The sequence below is a fragment of the Falco peregrinus genome, chromosome 16 (genome assembly GCF_023634155.1).
Source record: "Falco peregrinus isolate bFalPer1 chromosome 16, bFalPer1.pri, whole genome shotgun sequence".
NCBI classification, from domain to species: domain Eukaryota; kingdom Metazoa; phylum Chordata; class Aves; order Falconiformes; family Falconidae; genus Falco; species Falco peregrinus.
In genome coordinates, this window is record NC_073736.1 from 5,783,695 (window position 1) to 5,808,887 (window position 25,193).

General features: G+C 42.6%; 2 protein-coding genes across 6 annotated transcripts; one reads left to right on the forward strand and one right to left on the reverse strand.

Annotated features, from left to right (window-relative positions):
• Positions 1-382: 382 nt before the first annotated feature.
• On the reverse strand, positions 383-13,016 carry EIF2D (eukaryotic translation initiation factor 2D). 3 transcript variants are annotated; one of them, XM_055820007.1, is made up of 15 exons: positions 12,765-13,013; positions 11,763-11,953; positions 10,997-11,080; positions 8,768-8,858; positions 7,990-8,097; positions 6,792-7,081; positions 6,495-6,612; positions 6,001-6,046; positions 5,212-5,315; positions 3,186-3,344; positions 2,360-2,449; positions 2,160-2,255; positions 1,077-1,197; positions 761-935; positions 383-657 (listed from the first exon to the last, which is right to left on the reverse strand). In XM_055820007.1, the coding sequence occupies exons 1-15, from the start codon at positions 12,818-12,820 to the stop codon at positions 587-589; spliced, it is 1,800 nt and encodes a 599-aa protein (XP_055675982.1). In that variant the 5' UTR covers positions 12,821-13,013; the 3' UTR covers positions 383-586. The 3 variants fall into 3 exon arrangements, with proteins under 3 accessions (XP_055675982.1, XP_055675983.1, XP_027652895.1); XM_055820008.1 differs by lacking the exon at positions 2,360-2,449 and having other exon boundaries at positions 12,765-13,016; XM_027797094.2 differs by lacking the exons at positions 11,763-11,953; positions 12,765-13,013 and adding an exon at positions 9,605-9,770.
• A 326-nt stretch (positions 13,017-13,342) lies between these two features.
• DYRK3 (dual specificity tyrosine phosphorylation regulated kinase 3) lies at positions 13,343-25,193 on the forward strand. Of its 3 annotated transcripts, none has more exons than XM_055820009.1 (3): positions 13,343-13,513; positions 14,241-14,356; positions 18,304-25,193. In XM_055820009.1, the coding sequence occupies exons 1-3, from the start codon at positions 13,474-13,476 to the stop codon at positions 19,873-19,875; spliced, it is 1,728 nt and encodes a 575-aa protein (XP_055675984.1). In that variant the 5' UTR covers positions 13,343-13,473; the 3' UTR covers positions 19,876-25,193. The 3 variants fall into 3 exon arrangements, with proteins under 3 accessions (XP_055675984.1, XP_055675985.1, XP_055675986.1); XM_055820010.1 differs by having other exon boundaries at positions 13,404-13,513; positions 14,245-14,356; XM_055820011.1 differs by lacking the exon at positions 13,343-13,513 and adding an exon at positions 17,345-17,409 and having other exon boundaries at positions 14,276-14,356.

The window sequence follows — 25,193 nt, forward strand, 5'->3', positions numbered from 1 at the left end:
ATAAAGCTACAGTTAATGTTGTACATAAAAATGTGTGTATATATATATAAAAAATTATATACATGATATAAATGATACAAAATCCAGGTAATAGAGTTCATTCTCAGTGCTGCAATGTCTGGTATGAATACCTGGAAATGTTTAAAAGGATAAAATCTAAAACCAAATGGTGTTTACTTTGGACAGACACAGTCTATGGCAGAACACACCGGACTGTTCCAGGATAATGTGTTGGAATGGACTTTGCTTACGTGTCAGGGGAGGTTCTCTTACCATGCCTTTGCTAAAAGATGCAAAGCAGGAATGTTAAACTAGCCAAAAGGCACTGTAACCAGAAAACCGGTGCACCATCAAGAACTTTTAGAAAACAGACGGAAAAGGATAATGCCAAGGGTTTTATTCAGCTTTTTATTTTTATGAAAAATGAACAACTGGAGCAATATTATTATTTGGGTGAATCCCAGACCTTGTAAACATCCAGGACTCATTTCTTGAGTGAATATGGCCTGTACATTATCCTTGATTTGCTGGCAGAACGTTTCTATAAATAATGAGATCTGAGTAATTCCTACAGTAGATTTTTCTCCTACTTCTTGCGGCCAAGCTTTGGAGCCTTCTCAAGGCCTTGAATATATTTCCGAGGTAGCTGGTATTCTTCTGCAACATAACCAAGAGTTCACTTCAGGTAAATATTCAAAGCTCAAGAATTAAAATCTGTATCTTGCTGTAACCAGTCCCGGCCCAGTTCGAGTTTACTTACCTAGCAGCATCTTGGCCAGATGATGGATTTGGTTGCCTTGGATCTGGACCTGAACTCTGTCTTTTGTTCCTGGTACTGGTGTGATGGTGGCACTGGCTTGTACTTTTTGTTGCAGAATGTTGGCCACACACTGTGGGTCTAGACCATACAGCTCGAGGTTCTTGATAATTGTCACCTATGGGGTTTAGTAATTGTTGCAAACATCACTGCTGTAGGTATTAGCAAGTCAAGTCTCATTCATCCCAGAAAAACGAGCTGCCAAAGCTGCTCTCAGAAACTGAATTCTGCTCAAACCCCTTAATTTTAGGGTTTTTACCTTCTTATTTGATGATCTCTGTGCTATAGTTATGTCGATGGGCTCAATGTTTCCTTTCCTCACGATGGGTTCTTGTCCAAAAAATGTCACCTGGTGTAAGGGCTGCAGTCGTTCAAGGCACCTGAACAAAGTTTATACATCCAATTAGTCTGTACAGTACAGCAAGGCTGATGATGACTGTGCTTTTCCACTGCAGCCTCTCACAGGTTCTTGAGACTGCAGGAAAGCCAAGATTATACAGGTGAGAAGCACTGGTATCTTAAGAAGATCATGCATGATGATCTCATGCAAAGACTTCCATCCTAGCTATCACTTAAGAGAGGGACTGACTAAAAAGAAAACTAGTCTACGGGCTTGCAAAAATTGTAGCTTAGATGATTGTTACTGGTAAAAATTTATAAATTGGTTCTTGTAAAGGAAAACCTTCTTTAATTTTGCCTTGAAGCTATTGTTCAGCTATATTGTCCACAGATCCATGAAGCAACTTCAGTTTAAAATTCAGCATAAACTGTGTTACTGTTCTGTGAGCAAACTGGGCTTCAGAAAGAAAGGAAGCTGCCGGAGGTGCCTCAGAAGCATCATGTGGAGAAGTGGCTCAAGGCAAGTAAGACACTGGGGATATTTAAGCAAAGTTTTTCAGTATATGGGAACAATGGTCTTGTGTCAGATACTCAGGCCTCTTGGATTTAAAAGGTGGGTTTAGGTTATAAATGCAGAAGTTGTGCTGCACATGAAGAGCAGGATGACTACTGCCACCTAGAAAGTGCATGTTCAGCTATCTATTGCGAAGAATGGCTTTGTAAATATATAAATACAGATTATGAACAGAACCAGGCACTGTTTGTTTAGGAAGCCTTCCCTGGTAAGTGGTTAACAGGTAAACAAACCCCCCCTAACAACAACAGTTAATGCTAGATGCTTTTTAAATGAAGAATTAGAGATCCTTGAAGTGAAGGTCTCTGGATATTTTGTTGCTGTATTACCAGCAGGAAGTTAGAACTTGGGTAGCTCCGATAATACATGGCTTTGAGTTGCACACAATAAATCCGCACAGTACTGAAACACTACGCTGGGAAAAGTCACCTGCTGAAAAGGTCATCCCATTTAAGGTTTGAGATTTCATCTTGTTCCGATTTGTCTAACAGACAGTCACACAGAATGGCATTCACCTTTACAAAGCTGCAAAACAAAACCAAACTTTAGAAGCAGACAAGCTCATGTTCTTCCTCTAACTTCAGCATCTCCTGTGGAAGCAGGGTAGGACAACCTCCCTGTCTACTTACTTTTTGTTAGTTTCATCAACCAACTCATTAGTCTTCACATAGTTAATGATGATGTTTCTCACCTCGCTGCTCGAGAGGATGCTGCCTTTTCTAAAGAGAAAGAAAACTTCACCTTTTAACATACTACTCTGAAGTAGTTAAGCGTTGGGTTCTGTCACTAAGACAGGATGGCAACTAACCTGACCTACACTTGGTAGCAATAGCTCAATACTGAAATGCATCTGCTAGGGAGTGATTTCTTGTTACATCTATGCTGCTGTAAACCAGACAAAAGGCTCACAGCAGTAATTACAGAGCCTCTAAACCCGTTGGTTCTGGGAGCCTAGTTTGGCAGGATGACCCTAATGGCACCTCTGACTTGAGGGGACTGCGGATAACTTGTACAAAAGTGCTCAGCTGAAGAAAGGCTGCCACTGAGCGCCCTCCAAACTACATTGGAACAGACATGACTAGGGCACCAGGAGGCAAGTGAGTTCTTTAATTATCTGGGCATCCTCTTTTAAGTAAACCATACTGTGGGTGGGCAGAATATGCTTTATCCAATGGCAAATTAAGACAATCCAAGTAAAATATATCGATTTTGACACTTGAGCTATTGCCTCCTCCGCTGTGGGAGAAGTGGTGTACGGTACTTGCTGAACACAGTTGTCACAGCTGCTTATCCTTCTTCCCTTTGTGAAGCAACGAATACATTCTTGATTCCCATCGTTTTTCCTGACAGCATCACAGGGCCCTCCCCATGAGGGCTAAAAAACGGTAACAGCATAGGCTTGTCAGTCTCTCTCTTCATGTAGCAATGATTTTGTTGTACTTTTCTAGTGCTTACCTGTGTCCAGATTCCTGAAAGAGCGGGATCATTTTTGTTGAGACCCCATAAAGTGGAATAATTTCAGGAGCATGGTACACTTGTTCTCTGTCTTCACTCTTGCTGTCTTGGGCAGTAGAGGCTGAAGAAAATCCTTCAGGTACTGCAAATGCTTTAATGCTGAAATGAGAATTACTTGGTGTGAGTAAAAGGGATTGAAACTTACCACTTCCATTTCACTGAGAAACTAAAACCTAGCAGAGTCGCACAAAAAGTTCCTCCAAATGCATTCCATTGAACAGTGGAGGCTTGTGGATTAAAGGACATAAGGAAAGAACAGTATGTTGGAGCACTAGCTGCAATTACTGAATTTGTCCTTGCACACATTTCAAAGATGCACAAAAAATAAGCACCTTAACTCAGGAGATTAAAACACTTTTCACTCTGAGCCATATATGTTGGGGAAAAAGTAAATCTCTCCAGCTATTCTAAGAGTATTTGACTCCGATAATTAGAGACAACTGCCATAATTCACAGGACACAGCCCCATTGCATGGAATCACTAGAATTAAATTTAAAAAACCCCAGCTGCACTCTCCACAAATGTACAGACATTTAAAAGCTGGAACAGTTCTTCAGTGGTCACTGATAAATGATGGTTCTGGAAGAGACAGGGAAGAACTGTATCAGTCAGGAGCTGGAGTCTCATTTCACTGATGAGAGCTGCACATCCTTTTACCTTCAAGGTAAGAGAATTGACAAACCGAGCTTGAGTATGCCTGCCTCCTAACGATAAGGCTAAGTATAATGAGAGAAAAGTTAATGCAAAAAGTCAAAGTAATTCTGCTTCTTTCCAAATGCAGGAGAAAAGATATGCTTATATCTACAGAAATATTCTCTGCTCCATTAGTTGTCAAGGAGACATTACATAACAGGAAGCTTCAGGCCCACTGGGAAATTCCGAGAGAGAGCTGATGTACCGATATGCAGAAGGAATGAGCAGGATGTTCTTGGTGTGAGGTAACTATATTAATCTTTAGAATGATAATGGAAACAGTGATAGAGGAAATGGGTAATAAGTAACTGAAAGGGTCAAATTGTTTGTGCAAATCAGTATGTGTAATGGAAAAGCATTTTTTATTTTTGTTTCATTTTCCTGAGATTACAACTTTGGCTTCTGATTTTGCAAAGTACTTGATTTAATCCTATATGACATTCTAAGACTGTAGTTTCATGAGCATTTTTTCAGTAGTGGTGTCATCTTTTTATCGGAGTTATTGTTTAGACAGGTTAAGTTCATTTCAAAGCTGAACAATGAGTTGTCCCAGCACAAAGCTGGAATGGGGAGGGGGAGACCTGGTTAAACTGGAATGGCATAAAACAGTCATACCATTAGAGTCTGTTAAATAGATGGAAAACTGCCTGATGGGTTTCATCCTTCATTCTTGCCTCCCTTCCCCCAACAACAAACTCACTCACACAAACTATCAAGACACTGTCAAAGGAATATGCTTTTTAGTGACTGCTAACAGGCTTGATAATGCAACTCTTTTATTACTAGAAGCCAGAAATTTGTCATTGTAACACTGCAACAAATTGCAGTGAATTGAATCCTCCCTAATGTTTTCAAAGCTGCTTCTGTGGAAAATTTGTACACCCACAAGGATAAAGAGCCATATGCAGCTTTCAGATCATTTAACAGTCCTTTTTGATCTTAAATTCTATGGATGAATGTACAACTAACAAGAAAGGAAAGGTGGAAATCATGACACTGGCATCAGACTTTAAGCATGCTCCATGCCCCTGAGTAAAGAAGGAAGAATATAGTTTACTTGGAAGAACTTTACAAGAGCAGGAAACATAAGCAACGTTGTACAGCAGCAGGGTATAAACCCCCTTCCTAACATAGTAAGATTAGGAAGCGAAGGCTGCTACAGCCATTCAGAAAACGAATTCAGAGTACAGGTAATGGATGTGGAAGCAGCAGATTCTGCTCCCTTCTTTCACAGACTACCAACTTTTTTAAAGACTACAATATTCTACGTACTCTGGATGTCTCCAGTCCACTTCCACGATGCTCTCCACACCTTTGTTTAGCTCCTTCACTTGTAAGATCTTCTGCTGCTGCATACATTGCAGGAATTTAGAGAACTGAAGGAAGCAACAATCAGAAACGTGGAGTCAAGCATTTTAAATTCTTGTTCAGGTGTTTCTGACTGCCCTAAAGTTACTTGCTAAATCAGAAAAACTTTTTTTAACACACACACCCACCACCACCTTTGCTTCTCTAAACACAACTGCTATGGAGAGTGAGTCGCTCTGTCTGGCTCTAAAACAGTACAAGCAATGTTCCTTTTGTAGGTCTGCCATCTGTTTGCTCTGTGATGTTCCTAGCCAAATCACAGCACATCTCACATGGACTCCTGTGAGATCTTTGGCCACGTGCTTTGTCTTTGCTTGTCACCTACGCATCAGGGACAACACCGTCTCCTTTCTCCTCATTTTTGTTTATTAACAGCTTTAGAAAAGGAATGGTGTCTTCTTGCAAGTAATTGCATCGTCCAATGAGATCCCTTTATTAGCTATCACAGTATATAGTGGCAGATAGCATTAGCTACACGCAAAGCAGAACAAAGCTCATGCTTTCAGGAAGATTACTTTTCTCCCTGGATCCCGCAGGAGCAGAGAGTTGAGAAGAACTTGGCTTTTAAAGAACAGCTTCTAGGTTTTTCTGTTTGTCTGTTTTACTAACACTTGAACAATTTTGACGTCAAGCTTTTTCTCTCTTTCCATTTCTTATTTACATTAATGCATACAACTGACAGAAAAATCTCACCTTCTTATAGCTTGATTTCTTTATGTCCAGTTGTTGTCCAGCAGGGCTACAAATGGATTTTTGAAAAGTTCTTTAGTTATAAGTCACCCGTCATTTCTTCTTAAATCTTGCTACTTATGCTAGAAGTTTCTTAACAGTGGAAATACAAACCACACACAGAAAGAATTACTTCAAACAAGCTATAAATAGAACATGATAAGTGAAAGTAGTGCTGATGTTCCTGTAGGTAGGCAAACAGGCATTTAAGTGGCTAACCAATCTTGAAACAATTGTCAGCCAACTCAAGTTAGTTACCAAGTGCCTATCTTGGTCTGGACAATCCTTACATCAAAGTATTTGATGTAAGAAGTGAGCACAACCTTAGATAACCTTAGATAAGGACTGAATTTTACTTTTTAGTCAGAAACTTCACCCTCAATATCACACTCGATTTCCACAGTTTTAAAGACAAAACCTCAGCATGCACATCCAAAGACAACCTTCTTACCACATACCAGCATGAGAACATATGGCTGCGTAGAAATGTGCTGGTGAGCAGAGGGAGATCTGACTTCTTTACTTTGCATTTTAAGGCATGAAAAAAGCACTGATTAAATAATGTGTCCATTTGCTCTGCAGGTAAAAAAAAAAAAAAAAAAAAGGACAAGCAAGCCATGAGTGGTCTCTCTTTCAGAACACAGCATTCATTTCTTTCAGACTTTCTTTCAGAACTGTCTGTACCCCGTTCTCACAGTGAGCAGCTTCAGCAAACCAAAGGGGCATAGCCTGGTTTCATTTGTAGGCAAAAATACCTTGTGGAGTCCTATTGTCTTCAGGTTCCTGCCGACCCTCTGTGCTGGCATCCCCAGCTGTTTCTGCAGCCCTGTTCTCATGGGGTTCCTCCTTTCCCATCAGTACTGCACAACCATCTCGCTCCTTCAGGCTCAAATCACCAACGTCCACATGCTGCAACGGGTCAGTGGAGAAGCTGATGACAGGCTCTCTCCCCTCCATCTCTTCCTCATCTCCAGCACTCTCCTTTTCAGCAGAATCTGTTACCAAGGGAGCTAAGGTAGGAGGACAAGATTTGTCACCATATTCCCTATAAAAGGAAGAAAAAGCATAACATAGCTTTCTGTTTACAGCTTTGAAACCCACAGGACAATGAACAAATGTCACCCTGATCCATGCACTGGCAGCTGCATGGATCTTTTTCCGCATTCTCAAAATGGTAAGATTTATTGTTAACTCATTTTCCTCCATAGCTATATGTTCCCCCCATGAATCTTAATTTAAAACTGAGCAGACTAGTTGAATCCAAATGCAGAGCAACTCATTTATTTGGTTAAGACTGGCACAGCTGACCATTTTTAAACAAAAACAATTCAAAGGTCACTTTTTAGAGAACAAGATGATGTTCTAAAATCAGAGCAACAGGGAAGTTGTGGGTCTTCTTCCAAGTTGCAAGTGACAGGACAAGAGGAAATGACTTCAAGTTCTGCAGGGGAGGTTTAGATTGGATATAAGGAAAAATGTCTTCACCGAAAGCATTGGAACAGGCTGCCCAGGGAAGGGGTTGAAGTCACCATCCCTGTGGGTATTTAAAAGACTTGTAGCTGTGGTGCTTAGGGACGTGGTTTAGTGGTGGGCTTGGCAGTGTTGGGTTAATGATTGGATTTGATGATCTTAAAGGCCTTTTCCAATCTAAACGATTCTATTTCTGTAATAATTACACTCAGGTTCAAGGAACTGAATCAAGTGAATAATTTTAGATATCTATTTCCAATATGTCTATCATGGCTAGATGTCAGGACAGACACCTGCTTCTATCAGAAAACTGTGGTCATCAAAAACGTGTAGCTGAAATCTTAATATGGTCATATCTAAACTGTACCCAAAGAACTCGGTATGTTGAACTAACAGATTAAACTTACTAGGGCACAGATTTTGCTTATAGTAAACACACGAGACTTGTGACACATTTTACTGAATGCCTGGCAATATACCCACCAGAGGTGATCCGTGTAAGTATGCAACACAGCAAAGCCCTTCCCTTTCATTCCAGCAGCCAGCATCTCCGCAGTGGACATAGTGGCAACTGCAACTGCTACTGGAGCTCTGGGAAAAGAAGGGAATATTACAGCAGGGTGGCACAAGCACACTGTGCTACTTGGACAAAGACAGAGTGTGCCACTGCGATACAGTGAATTTCTTTTATGATGTCCTTGTTCTTTACAACCTGCTTTTTTATAAAGCATCTAGGTACATTCTGGTTATCTTTCTGGTACGTAAAGTCTTCTAAAGAATGCCAAGGGTATGTGCAGCTGTGATACTGAAGTGAAGGTTCTGCAGTGACACATTCTTTACTTTAATGAAGTACAAGCAGCATATGCACTGCCAAAAAAGACTAGCAGTGGGGGAAAAACCCAACAGCTTTAGCACTGCTCCCTCACTCTGAATTTCCTCATAGACAAAAAGACAACTGTGCAGAATACAATCTTTTGTTAAAAAAATTACTCTGTTTCAAAACAAATCTACCAGTTCTGCCCCTACAGGTCCAAGAGAACCGATCTGCGAAGCTGTCTACTGGAGCTCAAACGTATCCTAACCCAGAAATTTAAGTGGATTTTTTTTTTTGCCCACTGTATTTTCCATAGGCCCACAAGGCATCAAATGCACGAGAACAATTCTGCTTTTATTTCCTCAAAACCCCCAGAGTCTTCCTGTAAAAACAGCTTCACTTAATTTTCAGTTTCTAAAAAAAATAGGACTAAAGAATCCGCCGTACCTGTTTCCCAAGAGGGTGACAGCACAGAGCGTGCCCCGCTCCACTTGAGGGAGGCCAGAAGATGGCACTACAACTCCTGGCAGCATCAGATCTGAAAAAAAGAATAAAGCACATCCGTTTCTCAATGAAAGGCCCAGCCACTACCTCCTCCACCCCCGTCCCTCCTGTTACTCAGCAAAAACACAAGCCTGTTAATAGCTGAGCACATGCCAGATAAAACCCGATTCTTTTGTTTCTCCTAGTAAGGCAGCACTTCTTGCTACCACCACGTGGAGTAAGGGATCCAATTTACAAGGGTGCTGGGCACATCCCCCCAGAAGTGCATTAGAGCTGTGTGTGCACAGCCCCTTGCCCTGTCAGGCCCGAAAGGAGTACTATTTTTAACAGAAAGGTATGAGCTCCCAACCTAAAGAACATTACTCTTCATTAATAGCAAAGAAAGGGAAAGGAACAAGATGTTTCTGGAGCTACCCATTTACTCTTTCCTGTCCCAAGGGCAGGTTATCCCAGCAGCTCTCTCCCTGAAGAGAGAATGCCTAAAATTTGTCACTGGACCCAATCCTCCTGATCTGACAGGAGAGCTGCAGCCGGCTGTGAACTCTCCTCAGCATGAGGAAGCAGCCTTAACCATCTCCTTGCTAATCTGGACAGAAACAGTACACCTTCTGGTGCACTTCCTTCTGCTTCCCATACCTGGGATGAATAAACTGGCATGTGAATAAAGAACAGTTTTCCATGCTGCACGTACAGCATCACGTCATCACAGAATTATGTAAAGAGCATCTGCTCTCCCTCATAGCAGCTACTTGTCTAGAGCTTGCAGTCTCATGGACTGACCTGTGTTCCATGGTTTGGTTTTGAAGGCATCTCACATTTTTCTCAGCATCATAGATTTAATGTGTATGCTGAAGAAGCCAACAATATTTTTCCTCCCATTCACTGTCACAACTACATTCAGCAAATCTAGAATGAACTCTGCAATTGCAACCAAGGCTCCACATCTCTGAGGATAGAAATCACACAAAGACTTTAACGTGACAAGGTAAGCAGCATGTGTATATTATGTAAATATATAGGGCAGACAGTAGCTACTTGAATTCACAGAACAGATACCGCGAATAGCACCACCTTCTTTCTCCTCTTAGTAACTGAACACTCCCTAAATCTGCTCCCTCCCTCTGCAGCACTGGATAGTCTCATGCTTTTCCTCTTCTTTCTGAGATGTGGTTCTACCTCTCCTCCCTCTGCCTTTGTTGGCCATTGTCTCGGTGGCCGGCTTCTTATCTTTGGAATGTACCCAGAGGTAGCCTGGTTGCCATGGGAGATGAATGACCTGCAGCCCTCTTTCAGCAATGTCCTTCCCCCATTAGCAAGATTTTTTTTTCCCCCCAGAAACTAGGTCACTACAAGTCAGCAACAAGGCTTGCTCAGATGTCTATCACAGCTACACATTCAAGCACTTTATTTCCCCAAAAGCAAACAAAGTAAACAGAGGGATTTGAGTTCTACTTTAGATACGGTGTAATGGAAAAAAGACGTCTCTTCCTACACGTACGCTTCCATTTACAGACTAAGGCTGCAGTGGCTGCAATTTTTATCTGGTTGAGCAGTTCAGCAATTTGAAATTTATAAAGACCCGATTCTCCCAAGTCTGAACTGCATCCAAAGCAGGTTCTAGAAAAAAGAGACTCCTTTCTTGTTAGTCTTGATCCATAATTAGGTGGTAGAGCCAGTAATCCAGGAATTCAAATCCAACCTCACCTGCACAATCCACAATTTGCTTGACAGCGATTACAATTGCAGGTTCTAATATAAACTCACTGCTTATCCATATCTGAATTGACAGAAGGCAGGGTGGCAGCAAAGGAATTCGCCTGCTCAAGTTATAAAAATGACAGGCCAATGACACAGGCAGTTCTGTGTCCCAACTCAGAGTTGCTGATCACCCTGAGAAGGTATTTCCAAATCCAAGACTTCCACATGGAACAGGTTACTGCATTTAAACAGCTTAACCTACTTTGTTTCATTCACAAACCTTTTTACAGCTAATTTATTTTCCTTTTTAGGAAATGATTTTTAGGAAATAATTAATGAATTACTTTCGAGTACTTAATTCTTTATAGTTTTTTGTTGCAGGTACATTTTCGCCACTGGGAAAGGTAACATCAAAAAAGCCCTGAATGCAACTCCTTTTTGCAATGCAATGTGACCAAGTTCTAGCCCTCTTACCTGCTCCTCCTGCTAGTTTCTGTAGCACTGGGGGCCATGTTGAAAAAGCAGGGAGAAGATCTGGGTAGACCCACAGAGTGTACACTGTCCCAAAACAGAACCAAATTTAAAGATGTATCATTAAAAACTTCTCTAGTTGTTGCCTCTTCCCATCTTTAAGACTAAGCAGTACAACACTAATTACAAATAAACACTCTCCTGTGACTCAGGTAATCACGAAATCTGAAGTCTGAACAACAGTAGATGTGATAAGAGAAAAATAAACTGCTAGTTAATTCAAGTTCCTGTGAATAGTATAAAGGACACAGATGAATGTTTGCATTATTTTCCTTAAAGCAAGGACACTTTGAGCTAAAATGCTACCCTAACAGGGAAGAATTGCTGGGCATGGGAAAAATAAAAGCATAGAATATCGGGACAATTGTCTAGTTCCAGGGCTGCCTGGAAGTGGACATCACACTTCTTGCAATTACACCTTACAATGGACAAAAGAAAGAAAACAGGCTAAGATGCTAAACTATGACTTGAAAGACTTGTTTCCTGGTTTCTAACCTCTGAGCACATCAGTTTTCTTTTTGCAGAAAGAATCTAGAAATGCCGCTGATTTTGCGAAGATGTTGGTAGAATAAACACACCAAAGATTACGAAGTGTACCGGTACTTTGGTGATAGGATAAGTACTTAAGACGGACACAAGGAAATCTTTTGGGGAAAGGTTGGTGCCCAGTAAGTAAAGAGGGAGGATTATTCTAGTCCACTCCCCATACCTGTTGGATACAGAGCTTTCTCAATTTCAAACAGTACTGGGTTCCTGTTATTCATGTAAACAGTGACGGCCTCCCCTTTGTGACAGTATATTTTGATGACGTTAAGCTCTTCCTTGTTTGGAATAAACTCAGTCAATTGTTCAGCACTAAGGTTAGGAAAAGCTGCTGCAACATCAGTTCGCAGTTTTCTCCTGTAATGATAAAATCACAAATGTGTTACAAAGCTGTCTAGACAATCTCCCTCAAAATGATTCCTAGATCAGTAGTTACCATTTTGCTGGCTGTTCATGAGATTCTCACTTTTTCACAGAAGATAATTCAAAGCATTTGTGTCTGGGTTTACCAGTTGTATGCTGGAAGAATACTGGAAAAAGGCCAAACGTGCTTGCCCTGCTCATAATCTTCCTGAAACATCTGCTTACAGCTCCTGCTGCTGCCATTGTCTTCATTTTGCACCGTGATTTCATTATTGCTCAGAGCACCCGAGCACAGATGTGGGAGTGTGGGCCTTGCTCAGCCCGCACGGAGGGGCAGGGGTGCAGCCAGATCTCCCTCCCCCCAGTTTTAAGTGTTGTTTAAGAGACGGTGACAGGCACCAGGGGGGTTTGTGTGGTCATTCACAGAAGCGCCAAGTGAGTCTAAAAGATCAGCCAGTCAGCCTGGCATCCCTATGCAGGCACATGAAAGTAAAGTAAGGATATGCCAGGCCTCGACCCAACAATTCATTTAAATTTAATTATGTCAGCATCTTCAAGGGGAAAAGCGGCAGTTCGTTTTCAGAGCAGCAGGCTGTGCTTATCACAAAGGCCGCGGCCTGCCCTGCCCGCAGCTCGCTGGGGGCACAGCCGGGCCCGGTTCCAGGCCCAGCCCGGGCCGGTTCCAGGCCCAGCCCGGGCAGCGGGACAGCCAGCGCGGCAGGCGGGATGGAGCCGCTGCCCTCAGCGGAGCGCGGCCTGCGGGCCTCCCCCCGGGGGCGGCGGGGGGCTCCGGCCCAGCACTCACCGATCGGACCCCTTGATGGCGGTGTTGGATCTCACCCGGAACGCCCTGGAGAACATGGCGGGCCCGCGCGCCCGGCCGGCGCCGCGATCGCTCCCCTCAGGCCGCGGCAGCCGCCATGGCGCCGTCCCGCGGTACAAAAGCGTCCGGGTGGAAACCGCTTCCCCGCGGCCTGGCCGAGACCGCCCGCTGCGGCCCGGGACCCCGCGGTCCCCGGGCCGGTGCGAGGGGCCCCGCAGCCGCCCCACAGCCGGGAGGTGACCGGCGCGGACCCGCGGGGGCGCTGCGGGGTGTCTCTGGCGGAGCCTGCCCCTCCGAGCGCCTCAGTGCTTTGTGCTGAGGGGTCCCCTGGGGTGGGGGGCACCGGGAACGCACCGGGTGGGGGGCGGGGCTGAGAAAGCCGTGATGAAACGCGAAGGTGTCGGGTACAAACGCAGCGAGTGCCCGCGGGGAGGGGGCTGGCGCGGCGACAGGCCGCCCCTCGGCGCCGAGAGGCCCCGCGGCCCGGCCCGCTGCCGCCTCCGCCCCCCCTGCCGCCACTGCGCAGGCGCCGGCCGGCGGCGGGCGGGCCGGGGGGGGCCGTTCCCGTGGCAACGGGCGGGCCGGTGGCGGGCGGCCGCAGCCTGGCGGCGGCAGCGCTGACCGGCGGAGCGCGGGCGAGCGGCGGCTGCGGGGCCCGGCGGGGGATGGGGGCCGCCCCCCCCCCGGCACCATGCTGCTGGGCAGGAAGCCGGAGGCGCCCCTGGGCGCAGGTGAGGCGGCGGCCGCGGGGCCGGCCCGGGGGGCAGCGGGCGGGGGCGGCCCCGGGCCCGCCCCGGTGGAGGCCGTGGGGGTCCCGCCGGGCCGCGGCCTGAGGGAGGGCGAGCGCGGGGAGGGAGCCCCGCACCCGGCTGCGGGCCCGCCGGGGTGGCCCGGGGCTGTGGGGTCCGCCCTGAGCGCGGCGGTGGAAGTTTTTAACACTATTTGCAGTTTAATTGTAACGGCCGAGAGCTGCAGTTCCACAGGCGCCGCGCACATCGGCACCCCCGCCCCCCCCCGCGGCAGACCTGCCAACTGTGATTCCCACACAGCGGTTTTAAGGGATAACCTACTTTAAAGGGTAGTCCCGGCAAGAATTGCAGTGTATGCTCCTTTTCTGTTGTTCTTGATGGGGCTGGTGCGGGATTATTCTACTTAAGGGAAAATGGGGAGTATGTTAATTCGTGTACCTTAAGGATATCTTTGCAGTGCAGAAGTTGATTAAAAAAAAAAAAAAAAAAGAGGAGCTCTAAATTAAAAGTATAGTCAGTTAAGATTTCCCAAGGGCTTTGCACTCTGTTGTGGTGTTAACATCAAGCCATAGTTAAATCCTAAAGATCATTTAAAAAACGAATGAAGTGATGATCTCACGGACTACCCGGCACTGAGTGGGGTACGCTTCAGCGTTTGTATCGGCGTGAATTGTTGTCACTAACCTGTTTGTGTATGGGATGTTTCCAGCCAGGTTTGGAGATGGATTATATGACTCCTATATGAGGATAGATCAGATTAGGTACCAAGAGTCTACAAATGAAGAACTCAGCCCTTCGGGACTTCCTTCCCTTGGAAGACCTAATGTGAGTATTTGAAAGCTGTCTGGGTCTTTGCGTTGTCTGGCAGCAGCAACTATCAAGGAGTTGGATGTCTTCCTATTGAGAAAAATTTAGTGGGATGTTGTAGATTTCTACTAGTTTATCAACACTGTTGCTTTTGCTAAGCATAAAAACGATGTGGTATTTACTGTGCTGAATGTAGAACTTGCTAGGCAGCCTCAGAAATCCTGTCTTGCTATCCTCGCTCAGCTCATGTTTAAATCAGGAAAGTTATTCTGCAAAAGGTTGAAGTGTTCGGCCATGTCACCTTGTATGTCAGTAAGTATGTAAATCCACACGTACTTCTTGCACGTTTCCATTTTAGTTTCCCTCATGAAAATTCCAAGAGATAAGTACTTAGGAGCAGCAGAAGGAACAGTGTGGGTTTGCATGACTGCCAAACATCTAACAAAAGTATCTTTCTCCTCTGAAAACTTTGGCATTATGTGCCGCTTTGCTAGCAAAATAGCTCTGTACGAACAGAAGGTGTTTATTTGCTTCTTTGTAAGTGCTGTGTCCTCAGCAGATGTGCAGTTATGGTATCTTTCCTTAAATTGATTCAGGTGAGCTGGTTGTGGTCATGTTTAGCTGATCTGACCTTTTTATGGTGTTTAAATGTGTTTTGGCTCTTGCTGTATTCTGGCAGAAGTGAAGGAGCTTGAGCTTTTTAAAACCCCACTCTCTAAAAAGTGAAAATAGACGTTTCACTGAGTGCAGTGCATTTGAAAATCATCACCTTGTGGGAATTTCTTGTAACAGATACTAGTAATTAGTTTGGTCTGTGCTGTTCACTGAGCAAACTCAGTAGCATGGGTCTGTGTTTTCCCTTTTTGGCAATTTTGAGGGAGAGCAGAATAAATTTAGAGATTTGTGGAGTAGTAGAACTCGAAGAGTAGTGTGTTAATTTATTCCTCCCCCCCCAGGATGTGGGAACTTTTAAACTGCAGTGTTTAAATAGTAGTGTAACCTCAGATCGTAACTGAACAGAAATTGGTAGAATGGAACTATCCAGTTAGACACAAATATAACTCTATGAATGTTTTGCTTCACTGGTGTATATTATTTTTCATCTGTGTTTTGGCCACTAAGCCTGTTAACTTCTTAGGACAAGATTAAGGATTATAAAATGCCTAGTTTTACCATGATGACACATCAAAAAAGTACAACCATAGTGGTATCTTGCCAGCAGGAACTGAGATGAAGGATGCAGGGATGGAAATCATGATGGTCAGTTTTAAGGGGAAGGTATCTGGAATTAAGAGATGTTCAGTTTCCTCCTTGCAAGATTTTTGTACTACGATGTAGTGTTACGTGAGAATTGAAGAGTTCTGGTGTCTACAGCTGTCCATTCTTTTCATCTTGGCTTAAGAGAACATAAATATCTCTGCTTTGAGAATACATGGGTTTAATTCATTATTCAGAAAGTAACTGATACACACTTTTGCAAAAACCCAGTTGTGTAGGAACTGGGTTAACTGTTTCCTTCTCAATTAAAATGATGTTTTGCAAGGATGTGAAAATCTTCAACAGGGCACCACTTTTGTTGTCAGTCTAATTTCTTGGCTGCTAATAGCACTTTATCAATAAAACAAAACCTGTGCAGCCTGTGATTTGTGAAAGGAAGCTGTTGAAAGATAGCTGATGTTACCCAGAAGTCATCTGACTATAAGCATAGCTCGTCTGAGTTCAGGTTAAGATAGATCTGTATTTGTGTCTCATCGTCATGTGGCAAATGATTTTGGTAGTCCCCTGAGAATGAAACTTCTTGGTACTTGAATGGCTGTTGAGTCGAGTTTGAGATCCAAAGCCATAGTTTTCTCGTTAAAGAAATAGTTCCAGGATACGTGGAATAACAAAATCTTTGTTTATTTAGGGATTTAAAGGTACAAAATGTTTGCTAGAGAACGGCAGCATTAGCAGAGTTGCTATTGCTCCTGGATGGAGACTATTTAGATTTAGCACTGTTTGCAAGGCTTTCACACTTCATCATGTTGCTACACTTGATGACATGCAGCCACTAACACCATTTTTTGGAAATCAAATACTTGAAAGAAATTTACATAGTTAAGTAGCATTTCCACAATATAGTAGCATGTTTTGGAGTCTTGGTAGGTAATTAGCTCCTCCAGCTAGAGAAGGCTGCTCCGCAGAGCCCTGCCATGGCAATGCTCTGCGTCAGGGAGGCTGGCTGCAAGGGTGCAGTTCTGTCTATCATGAACCACAGCGATAAAAAGCTGCTTCTGTTGTGCATAGAATCCAAACCCATTTAGGAAGAATATCAAGTTTTGATTGCCGACGTGAAAATAAGACTTCTGCTGTAGGACAGGCTTGTTTTGTTTTGGTTCATCCCCCTACCCCAAAAGCTCAGAAAACAAATGAGTGTGAACCTTGTTCTGTGCTTATGTTCTCTGTTTATTTGTAAACTTACTGTTTGAGTCTGCTGGCCTGAATAGTCTTTTAGCCAGTTCTGAAAATGTCATTCTTATCTCCGGGGTTCAGCCAGACTCTGACAAAAAGGCGTTTATCCTAAGTTACCAGGGTTGGGCTTTGTTTTTTTATTTAAGACTTTCTGGAAAGGCGTGTCTTTTACAGTACACTGTATTTTTTTAGTTGATAGGACCCAGAGTAGTGGAACTTTGGAGGATATATCCAATGGCCTCTGGTCTCCATTGACAAGGACTGACTTCTGCAGGAAGTGTCCATTTTTGGGGGGCTTTTGAGCAAGAGCTAACATTTCAAAGCAGCACCAACAGACAGACTCTTAAAAGACGTGTTTAGTTGTTTTTGGCAAGAACTTTCACTTCCCTTATTTACTGACTGTGCCGAGATGTTGGATTGTATGTAACTAAAAAGGAATTTGGTTTTATTGCTGTGGATCTGCAGGTTTATTTATATTTTTTTGTTTGATTCCTGTGTAGTTATTTTGGTTTTCAGGGAATCGGTTTGGCATGTGTCTCAAATCTTTATTTTTAGATTAAAGGACAAAATGGAAAACAGATGTTGCTACTCTAGTCATGGCTTCTTCAGTGTTGCACAGGGTAAGACAACACCTCTTTGCTGTCTATCAGCATGGAGCGTCAGTCAGTAGAAAAGGGGAATAACTGCTGTTCTAGTAAAGAACTGAATTCCAGGGATTTCAGCGTTTACTAAATTGTAAAAATAACAAGCTTGAAAAATTTCACAGTGCTTTTCTCACCTTCTACGCATTCATTTCAGATGTAAATATTTTAACATATGGTAGTAAGAGGCAGTGGTTACAGACTGCTGTCAACTAAGTTGGAGTAAGAGATATTCTTGATTATTCAAAGCTTCCAAGTCTGTCTTAAGATAGTTGTGCAGCTATCATGCTTTCACAGGGAGTTGAAAAAAAACCTATGGTTTATCTTGTCTTGCTCTGTCATCCTTTGCTCCTTGTTCAGCTTGGTTACACCAGCCGTAATATCTCCTGCTGTCATTTCTTTGTCTTCCTTCAGCACGCTTGTCTTTGCAATATTCCTGACACTTCCCTGCATGTTCATTGTGCTGCATGTTTCAGACAGGTGCAAGTTGCATCTGTCGTTGGTTGTTTGCTGCACCCACAGTTAAAGCTAAACATAGCTGTTCCCCCAGCTATCTGCTGACTCCGTACATGCTAGTAAAGATAGGTATTGTGTCTTTGTGTGTGTGACTGGCTAGGGTTTATCCTTTATGGACTTAAAAAGTACCACTAACTTTGTGCAAGTGCTTGTTTCAGTATGTTGCATTCTCTTTGTGTACCCTTCTGTAACTATGCCTGTAATTTGAGTTAGTTTACGTCCCACGCTTTATATTTGTTCCTGATAGAAATGCAAAAAAACCCTGTTAAAGTTACTGGTTTTGTTTCATGTGGTATTGATTTTATTCTTAGTCTGTCCTTTAAAAGGTGGTTGTTTTTTTTCCCTCCCCATCTGTAGATTTCTAGCAACAAACTTGCAATGAAGGATCACCCTCTGACTGGAAGTCAGGTCAAAGTGGAGCAATTATTTGAGGACTCTGGCAACAGAAGGAGTAATGCTCTTCAGTCTGCAGGCATTACTGGTTCAGAAAGATCTCTCCCTTCCCTGACAAAAGATAAAAGTATAGAGGGAATAAGCACTTCTAAAGGTGGTGGTAGTTCCTCAAAAGCACATAAAGCCATTTCCCAAGCTCCGGAGCAAGCTGTCAAACAGTACAAACATCAGTTATCTGCTTATGAGCAGCAAGAGATATTTAATTTTTCTGAAATTTACTTTGTGGGTCCAGCTGCAAAAAAGAGGCAAGGAGTGATTGGCGGTCCCAACAATGGAGGTTACGATGATGACCAAGGCAGCTACATTCACGTGCCCCATGACCATCTTGCCTACCGGTATGAAGTACTCAAAATCATTGGCAAGGGCAGTTTTGGACAAGTTGCAAAAGTCTACGATCACAAGCTTCACCAACACTTAGCCTTAAAGATGGTTCGCAATGAAAAGAGATTCCATCGCCAAGCGGCAGAAGAAATCCGGATTCTGGAGCACCTGAAGAAGCAGGATAAAACAGGCAGTATGAATGTTATTCACATGCTGGAAAGCTTCACCTTTCGGAACCACATCTGTATGACCTTTGAACTCTTGAGTATGAACCTGTATGAGCTGATTAAAAGAAATAAGTTTCAGGGCTTCAGTATCCAACTGGTGCGCAAGTTTGCTCACTCTATACTGCAGTGTTTGGATGCCCTTTATAGAAACAAAATCATACACTGTGACCTGAAGCCAGAAAATATCCTCCTAAAACAGCAAGGGAGGAGTGGAATCAAGGTTATAGATTTTGGGTCCAGCTGTTTTGAGCACCAAAGAGTCTACACATACATTCAATCCCGATTTTATCGGGCACCAGAGGTAATTTTGGGCAGTCGCTATGGGATGCCCATAGACATGTGGAGTTTTGGCTGTATTCTGGTGGAGCTATTGACTGGATACCCTCTTTTTCCTGGAGAGGATGAGGGAGACCAACTGGCTTGTATGATGGAACTTCTTGGGATGCCACCTCAGAAGCTTTTGGATCAATCCAAGCGAGCCAAGAACTTCATCAACTCTAAGGGCCATCCTCGCTACTGCACTGTAACTACACACGCAGATGGAAGAGTGACCCTCAACGGGAGTCGATCACGCCGGGGTAAAATACGAGGCGCTCCAGGGAACAAAGACTGGGTGACGGCACTAAAAGGCTGCGACGATCCCTTGTTTATAGAATTCTTAAAAGAATGTCTCAGCTGGGATCCTTCCACACGCATGACTCCGAATCAAGCTTTAAGGCACCCTTGGATTTGTAAACGAATGCCCAAACCACCTAGCACTGATAAAACCTCCGCTAAACGGATTTCTAGCTATACAAGTTCTTTCACAGGAATAGGTTCCAAGTTGCCCCCCGTAGTTGGAGTGGCCAACAAGCTGAGGGCTAATTTAACATCCGACTCCAATGGCAGTATACCTCTATGTACTGTGCTACCCAAACTGGTCAGCTAATAGTGTTATGTATTTCCAGAATACATACCTTGTATTTTAATTGTTTGTTAAATAATGTGTAAGGAAGTTAAATGCAGAGGTTTTTAATGGATTTACTTTTTATTAGAGGCTAAATCTTGAATATAAAAAGTTCAGTCAAAATGTACACGTTTAAAGGGCTAATTTTTCTCCAATTGTTTCACTTTCAATGTGGTGCGTATTACATTACTGGGTAGGTCAGCCCAGCTGTTGAGTACAAGACAGTTTGGCAGACGAGCTATCTAATAATGCTGTTTTAGGAATCAATCTATTTCTTATCAGGACAGTTTAACAGATTCTTTTGCTTAAAAGAGCAAGAGAAGTCAATTCAAAGTACGTATTTTCAGTTAATCTCCAACTGAACTCTTTTTATTCTGGGGAAATTTTTACATCTGTTGTCAAAAGCACAAACGTGTTAATATAATGCATTAGGAACTTACTTGCAAATTGCTAACTTAATGTTTGAAGAGTTTTATTTCTCTGTGCTGCTTTTCCCTTATCTATCCTGACTGAGATTTTTAAAATACCATGGGTTATAGGCACCAAAGGAGTTTGGTGTTGAAATTTTATCATCTGAGTATTATTTTTTTTTCTAAAGGAGTATAGAAATGCCATGAAGTACAGGATATATCTAAATAAAACTCCTAACTTCTGTACACTTGCTACTTCCCTTAAAAGTTTATGGAAAGCCAGTAGGGGAATTCAAGATCATAACTGGTCCATCATGTGTGGGCCAGTTTGTTCAGGGCTAATGAATCAATCCTATGTTTCTTTGGAGCTCAAATTTAAATCATCAGTTCTGCCAGGTGTGTGCGTGTTTGTTTTCCTGTGTTGTTCCCAACACAAAAACATTGAACTTAAAGAGCTGTTTTGCATCCATGTTTGACGTTCTGGTCATTTTACAAATTATTTTTTTTGTGTGTGTGTAGAGTGAATTCCATTGACTTACATGGAGCTCTTTTATTAAAAAGCAAACATGCCACCCCTATCAGACAAGTGAAAATTTTTAAGGCCCAGGGCTGTAACTAGAAAATGATGGGGGTGGGGTGGGGTGCTCGCCTAATATTTGGAAGCTTGTCTGAACTTGAAGCATAAAATGTGAAGTGCCAGGAAAGATTGATAAGGTGCAAGAACTGGTAGATCCAAATGAAAATATGTTATGGGAAGAATTGTTTTATGTCTAGTCGTATTTCTTCAGGTCTTTGAGAGAGAGATGCCTACGTTTTCTCATTCTTTAAATATATGAGCTTGTATTTCCTCTTCCTTTATCTTCCAAGAACATGAAAAGGTGGTGTGACGTGTAATGACAACAGCACAACTTGTTCGGGTTGTTGCTTCTTGCAGCCACATGGCCCGAGTCCATGTGCAAAAACATCTGATCTCTTGCCAGGTGCCTGAACACAATTTTGAATACAATTTAGAGCTTTTATGAACAGAAGGTTTTAAATTTAACGAGTTTCTCTGTAGCAGTTCTTTTTTCAATGTTAAAACAAGGAGGCTTTCAGTATACAAACAAAGGAATTATCCAGGTGATTTTTAAGATAAGGTGACCATGTGTTCAGTACAGGACCCTCCCTTTGAGAAGATGGGGCTGCATTTTCTCCTCTGCTCTGTTTAATTACAGCACTGGTGAAATGTTGGGTGGAGACCTGTATAAAAAGACACAACCAAAGCTCCAAATTTTCCAGGACTGTTGTTTGAACTGAGGTTCTCGTGTACATAGCTTTTCCAAGTTCTTTTGTTTTACAAGTGTAAATTCATTGAGCTTAGTAATAACATTAAAATAACAGTCTAACCTTTTTCTGTGCAGCTACAAGTAATACCAGCGCCTATGGTATGTTTATAGTTCATGTCAAAATAATGTATGGCTGGTATTTTTTTATTTTGCTTGGCTGAATGAAGTTTTATTTGAATGGAGAATCGGGGAAGTGGATTTTGGGGGGGAAGTGGCAGAAGATACTATTGATTTTTAGTAGAATCTCTAATAGATGTTGCAAGTTTTCAGAAACCAGAAACATTCTTCTTCCTCCTCTGTCCTTTACTCTATGCATATTTTTACAAAATACACCTGTTGAGTGAGGAGAAAGGAACCTTTCAGGAGCAATACCTTGTTAGGAAAGATGCATAGAAAAGCACTTTATTATGTAGAGACTGTAAAGTGACGGTAGTGTCTGGAGCCTGGTGGAAGTCGGGCGAGTGTTGGTACGCTAGGAGCTGTACAAACAGGTCTTCTCTTAGGAACACAGAGCAGTATCTTGGTTCTAAACCGTTTTCATCAATAAATTGCCAAATGCAGAATAATCATTCTGTGACTTCTGGCAGCTAGTTACTGAGGCAAATCTAATGTAACAACAGCCTCTGGTGTATACGCAATAATCTCACTTAAGGTTGGTGCTGTAAAACTGCAGATAAAGTAATTGGCTGGCAAGAACGTTGCTTTTTATATAGAAAATTCTTCAGCATGACCTGACTGCACAAGGTGCCCGTTATGCATTGTCTATGTTTAAGACTGGATCTTTCTTACCTGGGACTACTATATTTTAAAATCAAGTGCGTAGTTAACTGTGCTGGGGCTCTGTATAGCCACAGTAGGTGAGAAGGAAAAGGAGGCAGCATCAGCAGATTTGTACTATATTGAAAAGGACTTCCTCAGAACCCAGGGAATACAGCTAAGAATATTTTGGTCTTATTTCCAATTACTAAGCTCCATTTTCTTTATAAAATGTTTGCTTTCAGTCAGTGGTGTGACACGGTATTCTCGAACTGGGAGAGCCCTCCAAGTGAGCCAGTAGATCTTGTATCTGGGAGAGAGCTGAGGAATCGTCCCTGCAAGCACTTGACTCGCTGAGTTCCCTGTGAATTGCCCACAGCCGCGCGTGGAGGGCTGGACCGTGGTCTGTGCCACTGGACGGTGTCATTTATAAAGGGTGGTCACGGTCACAGTGTCCGTCTCCACTGACGTGCGATCAAACCTCAAATTCATGCTTTGATTTTTGGAAAGCTAAACAATAGTGAGGTCTGAAATCGCCAGAAATTCACCATTTTCCTTCATTGTGGTACTGGTTAGAATGTTAAAAGTAGTCTAAAGCTAAACCTGTCTAAACAGAGTAACAGAGCAGCTTTTATTTTTGTGGTAAATTCGCTTGGCAGATTTGTTAATCTGCCAGCACTAGCGAGGTTCCACTGGAACTTCAGTCATGTTCTCCTAGGAAGTTAGCACAAAACAAATGCAAATTACTTGGGTCTACAGCAAAACAGACATCCCGTTTATAAAAGTCACCCAAACTTGTTTTAAAATGTTCCTTATAATGTTCCCTCCATTTTACTATGCTGTTAGTCTCTGTATTGTAAATAACATGCTCTGTTACTGTGCATTTTTAGGAACTGTTTGGTTTAGCAGAATTTTTATAGAAACGAATGACAAGGCAGGAGCTTCACATCTGACGGGTACACATTGCTTTTATGCTGGGGTCCAAATATCTGCCTGTCCAAGTTGCAGGGAGAAACTTGTTTTTATTGGGACTCAGCGGACAGTGAAATAGTCCTCTTCCCTGCGGAACGTAGTACCACAGATGAGACACCCACCCAAGCTGCCTTTAGTTCTTTGCAGGTTGGATCTTACTAACGCCGACGGCTGAATGTGAAGCTTGTTTCACAACAGTGACCTGATTCTAGAGATCTGCGTACAACAGATACTCCTCACTAGAGTGTTTTTTTTATCCTTCCCATCCAGCTTGAATAGGAACTGTAGTTGTCTGGTGACCTAAGAATTCACCACGGACTAACTGGAAAGCTTTAAAGTGACTTCTGTGGAAGAGTGAGTGTGTTGCTCAATCTGAATTTGCTTACAAGTGTTGTGACCTGTTAGGACTTTCATGCAGTTGAAAACTTTTTAAGCAGCAATTTTATCAGTGGAGGTTCTTTGCAATGGTCATCCTCTTTAAAACTACCTCCAAAATAAACCTAGGGTCCTTTTTAAAGGGGTGTTTGCTGCAGACTACAGCGCTTTTTTTTTTTTTTTGCTTTTTTTTTTTTCTCTCTCCTTGTTTAATACTGATAGCTGTTTTGGCTGTGAAACATATACATGATGATCTCAGCAATGTCTTACTAATCCTAGCCATACAAGCAAAAGGCTGATTCTGCACCCAGAGATCTCTGCTGAAATGATTGATACAAATCCCCTGCCTGCCAAAATTTAATACTGTTGTGGAAGTGGAGAGCCGAAATAACAGGGAAAGATCTGTGGTACTTCTCTGCAGCACTCAGCTGAGGTTCAACACAAACCGTGCTGAGAGACTTCCATGAAAAAACCTGTAGCGTTTGCACGTGTTGAGCACTCAGAACTGTGGGTACCTGGCAGTTTTGAAAACTGGACATCGTGTTGTTATACCCAGTGCTTATCACAGATACCACTTGATTATTTTTTTTATTATGAGTTTGATAAGGGTTTGGGGGAAGTGTATATGCTTCAGCCTCCCCATAAAAGAGCCCTTGCATGTTCTAAAACTCCACTGATCATCTCACAGTTTAACTCCTGCTGTAATGTGTAAAATCCTTGGGGTCATCAGAGCAGTCTTGGATAGGTGAACGTTGTCCCTGTGCTCGCGGAGTGCAGTGACTTTAATCCAAACCCACTTCTCGCAAACGGGCTAGCTAGGTCAGTAAGTCTGTGTTGCTAAAAGAATAACCCATGTTCCCTATACATAGTACTGTGCCTTATTATTTTACCAGCCGACATCTGTCTTGGTGCAATCAAATTACTATTCAGGGTTTCTTCTACATTGCAGATGTTCATACTAAATGTCAATGTCTGAAAAATCTACAGGTTAGCCTTTTTATTGTAAGTATTGTGATGAGGTGTAGTATGGTGGAGAACGTAGAAGACATTTAAGGTGCATGTGAATATAGCTTTCTGTGAAGGAACACTTTGGAAATAAGTCAGTCTCAAACTATGTATCTAAATGTAACAAACAGGCATTTCCTAAAGTTGTATTTCAGTTAATTTTTAAAAGAAAATAAATACATAATTTTCTTTAGCAACAGACTGTGCAGATTCCTAAAAGGCCTTGATTTATTTTTTTTTAAAAAAAGGATTAATTATTTCCAGATGGTGCAACTTACCTTGTATTGCCACACTACCTCCTGTAGCATTTAACTAGAGAAGCAGAAAATTTTCAGAGTCTTATGTGACTAGATGATTTCAGTGTGTCTACGCTAAACGTGATGAATGTTCCGATCTGACAAATGTTCTTCTCGTTAATGGTGCTGTAATTAGAACATATTGAAGTTTTGCCATGACA